The following is an 18,279-nucleotide window of genomic DNA, read 5'->3' as shown; positions in this document are numbered from 1 at the left end:
ATCTTGGTGCAAGATGTGGTTGGAAAAAGGGTTCTATTGCACATCAAAGAGATAATTGTGGTGTCTTGATAACTTCTAATTTTGGTGTACAAAACCTCTCCCACTGTTGTGCTATTATTAAAAAGGTGTATACATCAATATAGTATTATTTGCAAATAAGGACAATCTATTTATGCAACCATTTTCTGTACTGAACTGAATTTCTGCATCAGTTATCACAAACTTAACTCTAATCATATGTAACATGCCTAGAATAGTGTAGCATTCAATACGTCCATATTTTCCAAATTTTAGGTGCACATGATGCACATCCACTTTTAAAACCACAACCGTATCCTATGCCTTTCAATATATACACAAGTTGTAAAAAGAAAAAAGGACTGCACTCTTAACAGAAGACTGCACTCTTAAGATTGCATACATTGGTCTGGTTCACATGTCCTGGTAAGACAAACTATGGCTTACTGAGACTACACAAATGTGCTGACTCCCAAGGAGGAGCTCACACTTGTTTTGCTCATCCTTGGTCCTTATAACTCAGCACTGCATGGAAGCTAAGCCAAGAACTAACTTTAGTTACAAATCTTACATAGGGAGAAGAGAGCTTAACCACGACCAGGTTCAGATGACAGATTAAGTCACACAGTTGTGATCTCCTCCCTGGAAGACAGCACGTTCCTGCTAAACCAGGCACCCCCAACCTGCGGCCCTCCAGATGTTTTGGCCTACAATTCCCATGATCCCTTGCTAACAGGACCAGTGGTCAGGGATGATGGGAACTGTAGTCCAAAACATCTTGAGGGCTGAAAGTTGGGGATGCCTGTGCTAAACCATGGCATGGTGTTACATGCAAATATGGCCACTTGGTGTGTTTGGACATCAGAGTTAGTTCACTTCTCTCTGCCAGCCAATATTTGTTCTAAATTTACTGATTGTGGCTTTTAAAAGAACAAAACAAATCAAGATCCCTGGTTCAGACATAACGCTAATGAGGGATGAGACAAAGAGCCCTCTTGGGCATGCTCATGGTAAAAATATGGTTTACTAGAATGTGCCAGTAGTATCAGTTTCAGCTTGGAACCCAAAAGGTGTTCTAAAATCCAGCCATCACAAAATGTGTGGAACGGGAGTGAAGAAGATATAAAGATTTTCATATATATATATATATATATATATATATATATATATATATATATATATATCGTCAAAGCAGCACCCTACAGGATAGAAATAAAGTAAGCAGCAGGCTTTCATTTGAGAGCAAATTTGACACTCAACTTTATACATAGTCCAGGCTGATCAATGCAATATGTTAATATCTTAACAGTAACAAACACAACAGCAATCCCTGTTTGGATGTTGTCTTTGCTGAGAAAAGAAAGAGAGATAATCACCAAGAGCAACTGGGTGTTGTCAGTGTAAAATAAATTCCTCGCTACAGCAGCAAAGTTTCTAAAATACTGTCTTAGAACTCTATAATTACATACTGTAATAGTTACAGGTAAAATGGCAAGTTCTTTGGAGGAGGAGTGCGGTGATGCCAAGTCTCATGGAAACTAGTGTAACAAACACAACAATCACCATAAAGGATCTGAACTGAACCTTGCTGGAATTATTTTGGTCCCATGACTTGAGTGGCATCTTCCCTCCGGCACAAGTCTGCTATTTAACTTCAGGTGAACATTTTTTCTACTTTTCTTCTTACATTTATGTCCCATCTTCCTTCCACCAAGGAACCCATCCACGCACCAACCAGACCCAGACCTGCTTAGCTCCAGCCAAGTGGTGGCTCCATATGATTTCAGATCGTACTAATAGTATAATAATACGAACAACAACAAGAAGGGGTTGCACTAAATTCCCTTGGGCATCCTTTCCAATTTTGATTCTGTTCATTAAATGCATATTGCAAAGACTGTTCAAAAGGTTCACCAGCTTTATCAGGTTGCAATTGCTGCAGCAACACTGCAAGGCAAGGCAGTATTATTACCTCCCATAACTGAGAGAGCATGACCAGCCTAAGGCTACCTACTGAATTTGTGGCAGAGGTGAGACTCAAACCAGAGACTTCAAGATTTATGGCTCCGTTTTTCAGCCACTATGCTACCGCAGCTGCCACCGATCTTATCTTCTACTGATGTCTACCATGAACAAATTGTGCTGCAGGAAAGTAGCGTTGGCTTAAGATGCAGATATTAAAGAGGACATTTGTTAAACTAACCTCCTCACCTTTATTACTTGGTGCAAGAGATAAGAGCTCTGAAAATCTTTCAGTGGTGTTGGTTGTGGTGGTGGTTGTTTGATAGGAATAAATCACTTACAGCACTTCAACTACATGAACTAAAACCAAGTAATGGTTAGTGTATCTATCTGTAATTAAGGCCTCCCTTTATGTCTGGTGGACACACTCAAGTATAATCTACATGTGTAATCCACCAGGAGTGAAGGGCATGCATAATAACTATGGTGAATGGAAAGACAGTTTTCTGATCCCTTCTCCACCCCCACCCCCAGCCACCTGCACCCATGAAAATCTCTCTTCATTGTACTGGGAAGTGGTGGCTCCTGTGCAATGGGACCATGGAAGAGCTGCTGTGAAAGGTGGAAATTGCCCTAAAACCAGGAATAGCAACATCCAATTTCGGGCAGCTTCCCCCTCTGGCAGTATCCTCTCCTAGTCATTTCACATTGGTCAAGAGTGGCCCCATGGATGGTACAGACAGCTGCAGGGGTAGGAAGGGTTAGAAAATTTATCAGGGTCCAAGCCACAGATTTAGGTGTCCTTCAAAGAAGAAGAAAAGAGGGTGGCGACTCAGAAGCTACGGTGTGCCATTTCCTGGCTGCTGTTTCAAAGTAATTTAAATTTCTCTACAAACATGGGGTGCTTCCAGACTGGTGCTATTTTGGGGTGGGATGCAATCATATACCAGCAAACTCAGGTTGCACAATTATCACTGGCTGGGGGCTCTTTCTCAAGAAATCTACTTCTCCAAAATATTGGATTTTTTGCAGTAAGGATAAGTGACAGGAAAATGCACTGGAAAGTGTTGGGTAACACTTCCTTTGATGCAATGTCTTATTTTCTTCCTGCAAACAAATAAAAATGAATGCTTAATAAGCAGGTTGTCTAGACACACTACTGATGGGATACACTACTTTTTTTGCATTTTTGCCCGAGGTTGAGCACGAAAGTACAACTTTTCTGTACGTCCATTAAAAACAACAACAACAGTGTTGCACTGCTTGCTTGAGAGAAGTTTCATAAAAACACTAAACACCCCAAATGCTGTAACTTGCATTGGATCAGGCCTACAGACTACAGCGCTAGTAAATCGCTGCAAATCGTGATATGTTTTGATCATCACTATGCCAGCATAAATGTTTAGGATTAGAGGTGACAGCGCAGTATGCCTCTGGAGACGGATGCTTGGTATCACAGGTGAGGAGAGTGCTGTTTCAAAAATAAAGCAAGCCCCAGTTACCAAGAGTTTAGAACACACTGACTTTAGCATATACGAACCTTGGGAGAAAAATGTTCTGAGTTCATTTGAAACGAGGAAAAAGAAACTACAAACGCATGGCTTTGTATGTGCTTGAACGCTGTCGCCATTTTTTTTTAGGTCACAGGAAAATCGAAAGACAAGGCAGCCCGACTACCTGTTTAACTGCATCAATTATCTGCCACCAAAAATAAAGAAGGAACATGCCTTGGATGCAGTTATAAATCACACACCGATTTAAACACATGGATAGCACCAGTGAACCTGCTTGGAAAAGGAGTTAAAAAACATATTGCTTCTTTTAGACCAGATGTGGCCACAGTGAACAAACCATTTAATTACCCTATTTCAGATTTCTATAGATGTTGCTCTACCTTATGCTTTCCCATGATCTAAGCATATAATTTTTATTTGCTTTCTCACAGCCCTTTTTAGATTACAACATCTGAGAGGCTGGGCAAGGGCTTGCAAAGAACAATGTTGTCATCAGCAAAACCATTCTTCATCATGCATTTCAGCAAAGCTAGTGTTTTTCTTTTCCTTTTCCTGCTCAACACTTCATCCAGGAGCCCTGGCTTCAAGAGAACTACACCCCTACCTAACGTTTGTGGTGTACCCTGACCTGACCTGAAGTACCAACCACTCCCCTCGGTTGTCAAGGTAATGTAAACAAAGGCAGCAAACTTTGCCCAGAGGCATTTACAAGTGGCTACGGTAGTCAGCTGGCACACAAATCAAACTCAGATAGAGTTTTGAAATTAGTGAAGAATGTTTTTGCCTTGTAGCCAGCTTAGCTATATTATGATTTCCGAAGATGCAGCTAGTTCTAAACTGTCCAAAATCCCAGTAAATGCCAGAAGCATCACTGGCTGCCTCAAGAAACGGTATTAGGATGGTGTGTTGACTGTAGAGCTATCACATTTGCACACCTATAAACATGCATTCGTGGCATTCTGATATTCTGTCCTGTCACCTTTTTTCTTGCCAATGAATTCAGCCTGCCTCTGCTAAGACAAATCATCTACATCTCATATCGTCATGGCCACACTTGCATCCTCTGGATTTAACTGTGTGGGGAATTTCCCATTATTCCACTCTTTGCTGCGGAACAGGAAGCCTTCAATAATTCTGCTGAAAAGATGGTGTGGAACACAAAAGTTCCACGGAGCACAGCTCAGGTAAGGGAGAGTCTACCGCCTACCGTCCACCAGACAGTGAAGTGAACACAACCACAAACAACTTGCAGGAGGCATGAAACTCACTTGGGCAAACCATTCTATCTAAGCTTACGACATCTCACAAGAGAAATTGTGAAGACAAAATGTACATTACTGCACACTTCCTCAAGGAAGGGCAGAAAAACAGATAGGATATTATGCTTCCTACTGCTGAAAACTGTCTGTCCCACCCTAGCTACCCCTTCCATTTTGCCCCATCTTACTAATGACCATAGTTAAAACACAACACAACATTTCCTATATTTTATTATATTTTAAGACTACCCTTCATCCTGGAGGATGGCAGTGCAACGAACAGAAAAGAACAAACTTTAAAATCAAGTTAATATACCCTTAAAATCATTCCATAATTCAGCAGCGGATGCAAACCAAAGCCATGCTAGACTCATAATCCACCTTCAAAGGGCTGTGGGGGGAAATATGCGTCCTCAGTTGTCACCTAAAAATCGTGAGTGCAGGAGGCAGCTGTATCTTCAAAAGAAAGGGAGCTTCAAAACTGAGGTTCAACCATGGAGGCCATGTTATCTGTCATGGCAAAACAATTATTGGGATGAGTTAGCATATTTACGTTTTCGTCTGTATCATGCCAAGGAACCAAAGTAATTTATGTGAAGATTTAGGGTGGTACATGAGAAGCTCCAGTGATGCTCTTCCTTGACCATGTTTTGCAAATCAATGATTCAAAGTTAACAGACTAAATTAATATGCATCTGCTAAAGAGACACAATTTAAACATATTTTGGCACAGAGATTTAACCAAAGGAACAAAACTGTACTTTAACAGAGAAGACCAGAGAAGAAAATGCTAGGTGACAACCTATGGGAGAAATCAGCAAAAAGGCTAAAGAAAAAGAAACACTGCTGTCAGCCAAGAACTTCGTGTTTTAAAAAAAATAATCACCAAAAATTATAGGAGAATAAAGATTTTAGGATACATTGTAAATCTAGATGCTATTGACTTACATGGATGATGGCCTACTTTTGAGCAACTCGTAGCTCGAGTGGTATATGCTAAATATTGAAAGCAAGAAAAAAATCCTAAGCAATAAATGAATACACTCTGAGGAAGGAATACACCTATATTGGTGTTAAGGAAACAGTATCAAGACGGGATTGTTTTATTAAAAAATGGGTACCCTTTTAAAATTTCTGCAATCATAAATTGGTTAGAAGGAAATGTATTTCACAATGCTACTACTATTCATATATTTTATTTCTCACAAAAATATCACTTAAACCTAATAAACCTAATAAAAGCCCCTTTAAACCAAACAGCACCTCATCCATGTACCAATGTAATATCCAATTACCGTAATCAAGAGGAAAATAATTACATTTCTATTTCAAAAGCTTTCCACAGGATCTGTGCAGCCTGCTCAAGTTATCCCTCCAATTGCAACCACTCTGCCTAAAGCCACAGTGAAATAAACACAAGTAGTTCTAACCAACATTCACTGTAATATAGACTTGGTGAAAGTCTGCCACTCCACAGGAATCTGGTGGTTTTCTTACCTGAATAGATGTTGTTAGGGCCACTGGATGAAGAGCCAATCTAGTAGTAAGACTTTAGCATTCGAATATGGGTAAGCGAAATATTTTTAAGTAAGAGACCATTGTACCAAGGCCAATCCCTTTGATATTTAAACCTACAACTGTGCTAACAAGAATACCTCTACCTTCACTGCTGAACTTAAAATACTGACCTATTAAAAATGCTCTGCCCTATTAACATTTATTTTAGATGTATTACAGATCAGATCCAGTTCTACGTTGCTTGACATTTTCTTCAATGTTCACCTCTGTACCTTTTCATCCTGTTCCAAATGTGCAGAAGAATACGGGTGTTAGAAAGTCTCAAGACGCAGATTTTTATCACAGGAACGAACTGTCCTAATCACCAGAAAATCATAGTTCGAGCCGAGTCTTGTTCCATCCATGGTTCTTGCTGTGCTGCCCCACTCTTCCCTTCTCCTGATACTATGTTCTGCCTACTTTGACCATAATTATATTGGACAAGGAACACGTCTCTTCAACACCCTGCACAGCTCTCATCCATTCAACTGCAAGCTGTACAAAAGTCCATGTACTTATGCATACATACATGGAAAACGCAATCCTATCCATGTTTACTCAGAGCTTTGCTCACATCCCACTGTGCTCAGTGTAGCTCATTTCCAGGCAAGTGTGAAAAGAACTGCAGTCTTAGTAAAGCTTTCTGAGATGTTTAGGTTCATTGCAAGGACATGGATAACAAAAACTCTGACATCTCTTCCAATGGTAACCCAAAACAGAACTAATCCACCAAATATTGAATCATGAAGCTAACACTTGAAATTTCTCTTTTAATATCACTCCATCAGTATATTAAGTGTACTTGGGCTTTGAACAGCAACTTTACAAGGAAGATGGTGTCACTGGTTGGTTATTTAATGCTCAGCCAATAATTGTTTTATATCAATAACTGAAAATGCAGAACTGTAAGTCTGAAATATTGCCAAAAGACTGCAAAAGCATGGCAGCATCAGTAATGCAACAGGAGAGAATACATGCAATGTTAATGTGTTTTACTGACCATATGAACATTCCAAGGGAATCTATTTGTAGGACTTCAAAATCTTTCACAGTGTTCCTTCTTTTTTGTGTGTGTTTGTGTGTATCATGTGTTTATGATTCTGGATAATTCCTAGGAAAAACGGATGTATCATATTCAATGGGAAGTACCCTGAGGCTGCTGACTATATAAGACTGATTGTATTGCTTTGATTTGCCAGTCTGTGTTTTAAACACACACACGTGCTGGAATGAGCAAGGACTCTCTGCTTGTTATAACCAGCCACTACTATGAACCTCCCTCAAATTACTATGAGGCAGGACTGAGCTCATATAAGATTGTGAATGAATGAATGAATGAATGAATGAATGAATAAATAAATAAATAAATAAATAAATGCAATAACATGTAATTCAGTAACATAAAATAATAAAGAAGTAAAAAAAATAAAGACAATATAAATGAATAAAAATTAAAATTAAATATATACACACACATACATATATATACAAATTTGGGTTGTTTCATCCACAATCCCTAGAAAAAATAATTATTGGTGTGGGAGAAGCTGTACACTTTTTAAAGAATGATTTGTTTTATTTATAAGTATTGCCCTCGAGGTCTTATGACTCGAGGTCTTATTGTTACCTGAAGATGGAAAGACTGCTAAGAATTTCATAGAGTAGCATTTTTCACAGGAGGCATTTGAACACTGCCATCATCATTAATATATAAAATAGTTTTTTGGCACACAGCTGAAAATAAGATTGTCAAGATGTCTGCCAAGACAATGGTTTTATGCCTTCATTTATAAAATAAGGCTTTATGCCCTTATTGTTGTCCCAAGGTGAGAATTTTGGGTTAGGCAGCTGTTCCTGCACGTGCCACATGATGGATGGTGGAAGGTACAGTTGCTAAAATTCAGCCTTCTTTAAATACTGCACTCTAGCCTAGTCCAAATGAACTAATAAAAGCCCAGATGTGCTTATTCCTCTAAATGATGAAAACTTGCCTGCTACTTAATTTAACACATTCATATTCCCAGGATTCTACAGTGGTTATTGAATTTCCACCTAGCTAGCTGCTCAAACCTACCCATTTCATTGAGCATCCAAACTCTGCTTCACCTCCCATTTCCTCCTAATCCACAATATTAAGTTCTTACAATTTTGTGTGGAGGGGTGAGCTGGGGTGGGGGTGGAGAGAACAAGAGGAGAGAGCCATTTGTAAGCCAGTCTGTAATATGGCACACACAAGAAATCTGAATGTGTTTTCAGGGCAGTCTGTTCTATGGACTAGAAGAGGGAAAATATCAAAGCAAAACTTTCCCAGCCACAGATTGTAACATGGGATTCAAAAGCAGTATGCTGGCCAGCTATTGCTAGATAACTGTGCTATTTTTGGTATGTGCTGCTGCTGCTGCTTCATTGTTTGGCTGTTTGGGTTTTATTTTGCATGCTTTTGCATTATTTTAGTGGTGTTTTCGTTAGGTGCTTTTTAAAATTTGTGAAGCACTGTGGTATTTTTGGATGAACTGCAATCTATAAATAGCTTAAAGGGGAAAATACAGCTGAAACTGTGGATAATGAGTCCCCCAGACTTTGCGTCCACACATTCCAAGGCTATACCGTGGTACCTCGGGTTAAGTACTTAATTCGTTCTAGAGGTCTGTTCTTAACCTGAAACTGTTCTTAACCTGAAGCACCACTTTAGCTAATGGGGCCTCCTGCTGCCGCCACATGATTTCTGGTCTCATCCTGAGGTAAAGTTCTTAACCTGAGGTAATATTTCTGGGTTAGCAGAGTCTGCAACCTGAAGCGTATGTAACCTGAAGGGTATGTAACCCGAGGTACCACTGTAAAGCCAAAATGGTAATCTTACTTTGGATATGGAACCGTGATCACTGTGCCTTATGCATAGATAATAATTGCTTCCTTAAAACATGGCCGTTTCCCTGTTTTGAGTGCTGCTTTTGCATCAGGTAGTGAGGCTGGCCTTCAAATTTTCATTTGGCATCAGATTCATTTAAGCATCATCATCTCCATAAAGTACTATGTAATCTATCACTACAACCTGATATTTCAGACATTTTCAGCAAATGCAATCCATGGAAAAACACAAAAGACAAGTACCTCCATTAATCTAGAAAATTAGCCTCCTTGTCTTTTCTAAATGCAAATGAAGCAGTAGCCATAGTTGGCTGCCAGATTTTGGTTACGTGTTCTGATTACTGCCTCCCAAGAGTTATGGAAAGATAGGCAGATCTCCTATTGATATGTGCAATCAAATTTCACAGAATAGCAGCCTGGAAGTACAGCTGATAAAACTATACCCAAAAGATAACCCGAGTCTAGATCGGATTACAATTATGATTCAGAATGTGGCACACGCACACACACACACAAGCATGAAAGTGATGCTCCAAGTTGCATCAGATCCAATTTCCAAGTTAACAAATGCATAATGTACTAGTTAAGATTATTCTGAATGGAAAAAAAGAAGCCTCACAGATATACACATCTCTCCAGTACTGAATAGGGGAAACGGTCGGAATATAACAAAATTTCAAAAACGGAAGACTTTGTGCCTTTATATCAATCACCTTCTGCTGCTGTAGAGCTGGCAGACAATTGCTGCAAGTTATTTTTGCACAGGCGCAATAAGGAGCAAAGTTATTATCTTTATCAACACAATTGAAAGTTACCGGAACATGTCCTGCATAAACTCTGTTGACTTTGCTAGAAATGGGAGATAACAAAATCAATGATGTGCATGGAGGGGAAGGGAGAGGGGAGGAAGAAGAGAGCCACCTTCACAACACACTGTAACCTTTTCCAATAAATGTTTTGCATGTTATAAAGGTAGGCACAGAGAAATATATATATTTATATCTGTGGTGTGTACACACACGAGTCCACCACAGCTTCTTTCCAGAAAGCTTGTGAAAATCATGATAATTCTCCAGAGAATTAATGATGGGGAGGGAGAAGGGAGGATGTCACGGGAAGAAAAATGGAATATATGACCTACCTTGCAGAAGGGCTCCATTTCGCTTGAAAAAGGTGCTTCCTGGCCAAATAGGTGGACCTGATGTGCTGAAAGCAATAAAAAAAAGAAGTGTAAAGAAAATCTTTATGTGATTTCACAGTTGGCATAATTATACCTTCTTCTTCCTTTTTTTTAAAGTGTGGCATCTGTTTCACTGTGGTAAGAACACAGCATTTTGTTTTTAAAGAGTAGGGCTTAGCTCTTCATTAAAAAAAATAATTATTTAACTATCACATTCTATTCACAAGAAGAAACTAAGCCCAATATCGGCCCACACACTTTTAAGAAGGGAGGGAAGAGAAATCTAGAAACAAAAATATTTCTCCCACACACAATTTAAAAAAAAAACATAATAAATTCATAGCCTGGCAAAACATACATTAAGCTTACTTCTGAAATGCAAAAATGCTTTACACACTCACACTCTATAAGCCAGATCTCACTTCCCATTTTAAAAAGTATAAACCAAAGGCAGCATCTGTTGCTTGCATAAACCAACCCTGAACCAGATGCTGTTTTATTGCAACCTAGAGGACAACTTCTTATAGTGGGAAAGGTGGGTCTTTCTGGGTGCAATCTTCTGGAAGTTAGGCTTCACAGGTGGTGGTGTGAATTTTGAAGTTTGCATGTGTATATATCAACATGTTTGTGCACAGGCATTCTGCCTATGAAATCTGTCAACAACTATGTGTGTGTGTTGATGGATCATGTCTATAAATGTGTATGTGAACAGGTCAAATCGCATGATGTTCTACAAAGGTTAACAATTTTCTCCAATTCAAAGGCTTTGGGGTATCAGAATTGGAGAAAGACATTATCTCCCTCTTCAGCTTAGAAAAAGGGTTTTTCAAAGCTGTATTAGATGCTCTTGGTTAAACCCTGGAGCCATTTCATCACGCAATGCTTAAAGGCAAAACACACCCACACACCCACAATGCTGTGAGATTTGGGGCCAACTTGAGAGCGGCCTTCCTAATCATCAATGGCATCACTGTAGCTAGGAAACAACTCTTGATATGCAGAGACTCGCAGCTTAATTTCAGGTTTGCGGCACACTATCAGCACTAAATCAACTAACCAAAGACATTTGATCCAATAGATAAATGGAACTATGTCCAGTTATTTTCTTAACTTCATTGACAAGAGGACGTCTGAAAGTTGAATCAGGCAAGGTTTACGATCTGCCACATCCCTGCTCTGCTCTGTCTTAATAGATAGAATAAATTGCAGCTAAGGAAATAGATGGAGGCACAAACAGTCATCATCTTCTTACGGAACGATCATCACATTACCGCCAATTTGCACAACCTTTAGATTGATGATTCAGCCCAACCTTCACACGTCTTCATACCCACTGCTGGGCAGGTTTTAATTATAGTCATAGCAGGTGTATTAGAGAGGATTAGCTGCTTCTACAAGCAACAGCTGAGACCCCCCCCCCCGCCACAATAGCCAACATAACTGCCTTGCACATGTCAAACACTGCATTCTGCATGCAAATATGCCCTGCATCTATATTCAGATGCCAAATCCTTTCTATCACATCATTTCAGCCAAAGTACATATTGCCTAGTTTGTTAAAAGCAACAACAAATAATGTGTGCTATTTTATTTATTGTTGTATGTCGCTTTGGGTTGCATTCTGTCCTCACTGCTGTCACGCAGATTCCTGTGGGAAGCCAACAAGCAGATCCTAAGCTCAACAACACTCTCTCCAACTGCATTTCCCACTGACTGGTTTCAGAGGCACCGCCTCCAACCGAACAGTCGTTGCGGCTAGCAACCATTGAAACCTTATTCTTCATGAATGAGTTCTGTCCCGACTTCCCTTCAGTCTACTACAGGCTTATAAACCTGGAAATGGTAAGCTTAAGGGGGAAAGGAAAGAGAAGAAAGCATCCATTAGAATCAAGATATTTCAAAACAGACTGAAAAACATTCCCTTAAATGGGATGCATCTTCTACCTAAATATAGAAGGGTGGGTATTTCCCTCCCAGGAAAATGAATTCAATTTAGGAAAAAGAACAGGAGGAAAAGGCTATTAGTGCCTGACCACAACTAGCTACACAAGAAAGATTTTACACACATGCACACACTCGGTCACTGCAGTTGCCTTGCAACATTCAAGTGACATACTAAGCTAATAATGTGAGAACAGAAGCCTCTTGTTTGTAAGCCTCCATTTATCCAAGTCATCACTATTTCTCCTTAAAATTAGGTTTTAATTTCAGTTATTATGTGCATTTACTCAAGGAGAAGCAAAAACTTTCAAGTACAGCACAAACTGTTTTCCGTGTTGAAAAAAGGGGCCTGATGATGTCATCATCCTCATGAAGTTCCTCTTAAACCTCACACAAGATACACAGGCCCACCGCAGAGTTGAAAAGTTAAATTTTCTATCCATTACAAGTGATGGCATATTATTGACATATTAAAGCCAATGCATGTTAAACCAATAATGGTTTTAGTGACCATATGGTCATTTTCAGCTTTCACCTCTTAAATAGGTTGTAAAATCATAAAACTCAACAAGCACTTCATATACTTCCTGTTTTTTTTCACTCTTAAAGCAGCAATACGAATATCTACCTTGGCCAAAACCTCAACAAATCTATTTGTGATTTAAGGGGGTGGGGCAGTGAACTGAGGGCATTCAAGGGAAATGACAAAAGTAAATACTATATTGGCAGCACTCATGCAAAACAGGTTTTTATCTGAGTCACGAGGGGGAGAAACTGAGCCACCAAGAACAATCAACCCCTTTCCAAGAAACCTAAACCCCACCCCTGCTAACCCAGAGTTCTATGAATTCCCTGCACATTGGCAAAGCACCCAATGCTTCATAGTTGTTCGTACAGGAGTCACAAGGTCTAGCACAAGATGGCACTGGGCAAGGCTAGGAAAGCAACCATTTTGGGGTTTCCATTTCCATCCATGGGAGACAGAATGCCTCAACAGGGCTAACTACTGCTTGAGGAGGAGGAATGGTTCAGAGTGGAATCAAACTTTAGGTATTTCTCCAAAAGGGAGGAAAAAAGCCCAGTACATACATAGTCCAAGGCATTCCGATTACCTGAAGTCTTGTAGATTATCTTGTATGTTTTTTTGTATATTGGCAGGGGGTTTAAGGGGCCAAAGTTCAATGATAAGAGCACATTCTTTGCACGCAAAGGGTCCAAGGTTCAATCCTTGTCTCTCCCACCTCCCCACCCCTCAGATATGGCTGAGAAAGACCCTTGCCTGAAACCTGGAGAGCCACCAAGTCAATGCAGATGATACTATGCCAGGGTCATGGACTGGCTGTATGCAGAAGAGTGGTGGGAGGCACCAGCTTGGGAACCCCCCGGGGAAGAAGGCTCAGAGCCAGAGGATTGGTGGTGGGGTGGTGGTGAGTGGTCAGAGGGAGAAGGAGGAGGCGTCGGAAGCAGAAGTAGTGACAGGGTTTAGCGAACAGGAAGATGTCGCAGCAGGGAACAGTTCTGACACCGAGGCAGAAGTGGGGCTGGGGAGGAGTAGGGCCAGGAGGCAGGGAGGCCGGCTGCGGAAGAAACCAGGGAGTCTCCCCCTCCTGCTGCGACAAGCTCCCCTCCACCCTGGTCTCCTAGAACACAAGAGTAATGAAACAGCCAGATCAAGGGGAGGTTGCGTGCAGATGCAGGCTGAGACTGCATGAGAAAGACCTTGGAGAGGAGGAGATCTAGTGAGCCTTCTGTCCTCGCAAATGCTTCATTGGGGCAAGACCTCCAGTTGTGGTTTGCTTCCTTGAATAAAGAGTTAGCTTCACTGGCCTATGGTGATTTATTGTTTGGTTGCTGACCTACCCAACTCCAGCCCTGAAGGCTATCTGACTTGGGTAAGGAAGCCACTTGTGTTTGACACCAGGGGTCTTATAGCCCTTCCCTTTGCAGTCTCTTGAAAAGGTACTGCAGCCAGAATATGGGGAAATTGCCACACTCTTACATACCCAAGTCACTTCACTAATCCAATAAGCTAATAATAATAATAATAATAATAATAATAATAATAATAATAATAATAATAAATTTTATTTATATCCCGCCCTCCCCAGCCGAAGCCGGGCTCAGGGCGGCTAACAACAATAAAACAATACAAAAGTACAACACAAACAACACTCTAAAATCATTCATTATAAAATTAATTAAATTCAAGCCACTGGCCACCATTGGGCCAGAGCTCCGCGAAGATTGCCGAGGGAGGGAGTCAGGCTGTGCCCTGGCCAAAGGCCTGGCGGAACAGCTCTGTCTTGCAGGCCCTGCGGAAAGATGTCAAGTCCCGCAGGGCCCTAGTCTCTTGTGACAGAGTGTTCCACCAGGTCGGAGCCACAGCCGAAAAAGCCCTGGCTCTAGTTGAGGCCAGCCTAACTTCTCTGTGGCCTGGGACCTTCAAGATGTTTTTATTTGAAGACCGTAAGTTTCTCTGTGGGGCATACCAGGAGAGGCGGTCCCGTAGGTACGAGGGTCCTAGGCCGTATAGGGCTTTAAAGGTTAAAACCAGCACCTTAAACCTGATCCTGTACTCCACCGGGAGCCAGTGCAGTTGATATAGCACCGGATGAATGTGTTCCCACTGGTAGCTGCTTTCCAGGGTTTCAGGCAGGGAACCCTTGTAGCCCCACCTGGAGATATCAAGGGTAGAATCTGGGGCCTTAGGCATGCAAAGCCAAAGCTCTACCTCTGAGTTACAGCCTGTCAGCATCTTGATTGCAGAACTGCTTTCTGAGTGTGCATGGGGCTCTTTGCATCTTGCCCAACAGCAGCTACTGTTCCAACATAAACCAAGCCCAATACTTTATGACTGGCAGGAATTGAAAGGAGCTTAGTCCTCACAGCTAGTCATCAAAGCGGGAGAGAAGGATTTGCAATCAGGAATCCATCTACACTTGTGAACGCCAACAGGTCTTACTAATGTTCATATCTATGTTTATAAATAATCACTCGGCAATCCGAAAAGAGCCTTCAACAACGTACAATACAATGATCTGCTAACGTTTAGGGCAGGAACGAGGTAGAAGTAGGATTAGAGACTGTTTCTTTAGCCAGAAGTTCTACAAAGAATTACTAATATATAAAACCTAGTCACAGCCTAGTCTACATTGCAGCATTATAAAATTTTGAAATTAAAAATGAATATTTATGTCTTGCCATCGCTTTAGTAAATTTTGTTAACAAGATAAAAGAATTTACCGCTCCTTCTGACAGCTGCTGGCAGTTAATATCACAATTAGGTGTTACCTAGCAACAGCTAGCAGTATTCTTCACAAGTCAAGGAAGAGAAGAAACAGAAAAGTAACTGGACTAATTAAAATATATTTCAATATTTTAATGTGTTTATGCCAAGACATTTAGGGCACCATCCATCTAATGTTCAAACACGTTTAAAGTCTACTGTTTTGAGTATTTAAAAGTGCCTGAACTCAGGATGGATAGAGCTCATAATATTTTTACTACGTTGTAAAATAAACTAATGTTGGGGTTAACAATTTCTCATTATCCCCAGAAACTTCTTCAAGAAATATAAACTAATTAGAAATAAACAAGTTAAAATCTTCTCACCTCCACCCCGCTTCAATGACAGACTGTCTTCCATTGTTAGCATGCAATTCTCCTATTTTCATATTTGTACAGCAATCTTGCTGGGTGACACACTAAGATCTAAGCCACTGGAATCATGCCTATATAAATTTGGGAGGAGCCCATGCCTCTTTCCCATGAACAGCAAACAGGAGAACTAACTAGTTTTGAGTTTGTGTCCCATCAGCGGGAAGCTGGTGAAGTCAGAGAAACAACTTACTTCAAGAACAAATTTATAGATACTGCTTGGCATAGTGGCAAAGAGCGGAACTCTGGTTCTGCAGCAGAGTTCTAGCCGTTGCCATTTTCTTAAAATAGTTTTCAGAAGACGTGAGCAAAGGATCAAAAACACCTGAGTCCCTCTTGGGTTACTTACAACATATCCAGTCTAACTTTGGAGAAATACATTTTCAAATCAAGCTATCTAGTTCAAACACTTAAGCATTTTGACTAAAGCTTCCCCCTCTGTTTTTGCTTGTTTCTGAGAGTGCTGTTAAGATTTCTTTGAAAGCATTTCCTCCTCCTTCTCCACCACCACATTTTACTTTGGTGGCATTTGTAGGGAAGTTGCCAAGGGAAATTAGGATGCCAGACATGTTCAATAAAGCTGTGGGTTAATGAAACAATGTTTAAAAATGTTTCCTTCTGCAGACAATTTTTCTTAAAACAAAACAACAGCCCGTAATTTGTCCACAAATGTGCTCACAAGTAATGGGCCTGACTGGTAGACGCTCTCAAAGACTTCAGAACTGGGTCTCTCCCAGCCTAGCCATTTCCCCGCAAAGGGCATACATTTGACATTAGCAAATACATAGGAAAGAGACTGAAATAGTTCAAAAGTGCTGCCAAACACGCAAAGAAAACACCCTTCCCCCATCCATGAAGCTCAGTGTAATTATCAGGAAGGGATGGAGATTTCCCCTGCAAATAAAGTTAGATTGATAAAGTTGTTAGGTTTTTGTTTTGTTTTTTATATCTTAGAAAAGCGACTAAGGGCAGCAGCAGCAGCAGCGGGATGAGGGAGCATGATAGATGTTAACAAAATTAAGATCAGTGCAGAGAAAGTGAACACAGATAAATCCCTTCTCCCAAAACACTAGAATCCGAGTTGCACGCATAAATTGACTGTCAGCCGGTTTGAGTCAAACAAAAGAAGCACTTCTTCAACACAGCAGGCAATTAACTTACCTAATTCATTGCCACATGGCCTCTAGCGCAAGTATCTTTTAAGACAACTTAGATAAAGCCATTGTACAAAAAATCTATTTATTTTATTATTTCTTTTTTTAAAAATCCCACCAGCCCTCATAGCAGGATGCAAGGGGCTCATTCCCAAACCCCATCTTATTCTCACAACACTATCGGGAAGTAACTTAGCCTAATACTGGGGTCAGGAAACTACTTCAGCAGGGGGGCGGTCCACTGTCCCTCAGACCTTGTGGGGGGCCAGACTATATTTTGAAGGGGGGGGGGGGGAATGAACGAATTCCTATGCCCCACAAATAACCCAGAGATGCATTTTAAATAAAACGGCACATTCTACTCATGTGAAAACATGCTGATTTCTGGACCGTCTGCGGGCCAGATTTAGAAGGCGATTGGGCCAGATCTGGCCCTCAGGCCTAAGTTTGCCTACCCATGGCCTAAATAGATAGCAATTGGATCAAGGACATCCAGTGAACTGGATGAGGATTTGAATTTGGGTCTCCCATGACTCATAGCTGCTAGCCATTAGAGTGGTACCTTGGGTTAAGATCTTAATTCGTTCTGGAGGTCCGTTCTTAACCTGAAACTGTTCTTAACCTGAAGCACCACTTTAGCTAATGCGGCCTCCCACTGCCACTGCGCAATTTCTGTTCTCATCCTGAAGCAAAGTTCTTAACCCAAGGTACTATTTCTGGGTTAGCGCAGTCTGTAACCTGAAGCGTCTGTTACCCGAGGTACCACTGTACAACTAATCATTGAACTTCTCTGTTCAGAAGTTGTGTACCTTTGATTATCAGTCGCTGGGAACAGTATCATGGGATGGCTATGTCCGATCGTGCCCTTCTTCCGAGTTGTCCTAAGGCACGTGGTTAGCTATCACTGAAGGTGGAAGCTAGGATCGTGCAACTCCTTGGGGCTGCAGCCAGAGACCTGTGGTTTGCCCTGTCAGTTCCTCCACCAGATAAGAACACAGGCTCCAGTTCTCTCTGCTACTTGCTGATCTGCACCAACTATCACATTTCTGTTACATCCTGAACGGGAAAAAGATCGTTACACTAATCAGTCTGCCTTCAAAGCAGAATTGGAAACCGCTGTTTGAACTAGAAGACAGAGCGTACAAGTCCAAGTCAGGCAATACTTTGAA

The 18,279-nt window shown here is 40.9% G+C and overlaps 1 protein-coding gene across 6 annotated transcripts in view; it reads right to left on the bottom strand.

The window, feature by feature from the left end:
* The window catches only part of FOXN3 (forkhead box N3), a 189,244-nt gene that overhangs the window by 59,213 nt on the left and 111,752 nt on the right, over positions 1-18,279 (bottom strand). For all 6 annotated transcript variants that reach the window (XM_053377208.1, XM_053377199.1, XM_053377192.1 and 3 more), the window contains exon 4: positions 10,320-10,384. In XM_053377208.1, the coding sequence (XP_053233183.1) occupies positions 10,320-10,384 (65 nt within the window). The remainder of the gene's footprint in view (positions 1-10,319; positions 10,385-18,279) is intronic.

Source organism: Podarcis raffonei, chromosome 1, assembly GCF_027172205.1.
Source record: "Podarcis raffonei isolate rPodRaf1 chromosome 1, rPodRaf1.pri, whole genome shotgun sequence".
Classification (NCBI taxonomy): Eukaryota; Metazoa; Chordata; class Lepidosauria; order Squamata; family Lacertidae; genus Podarcis; species Podarcis raffonei.
This window is presented reverse-complemented; position numbering and strand designations above follow the sequence as displayed.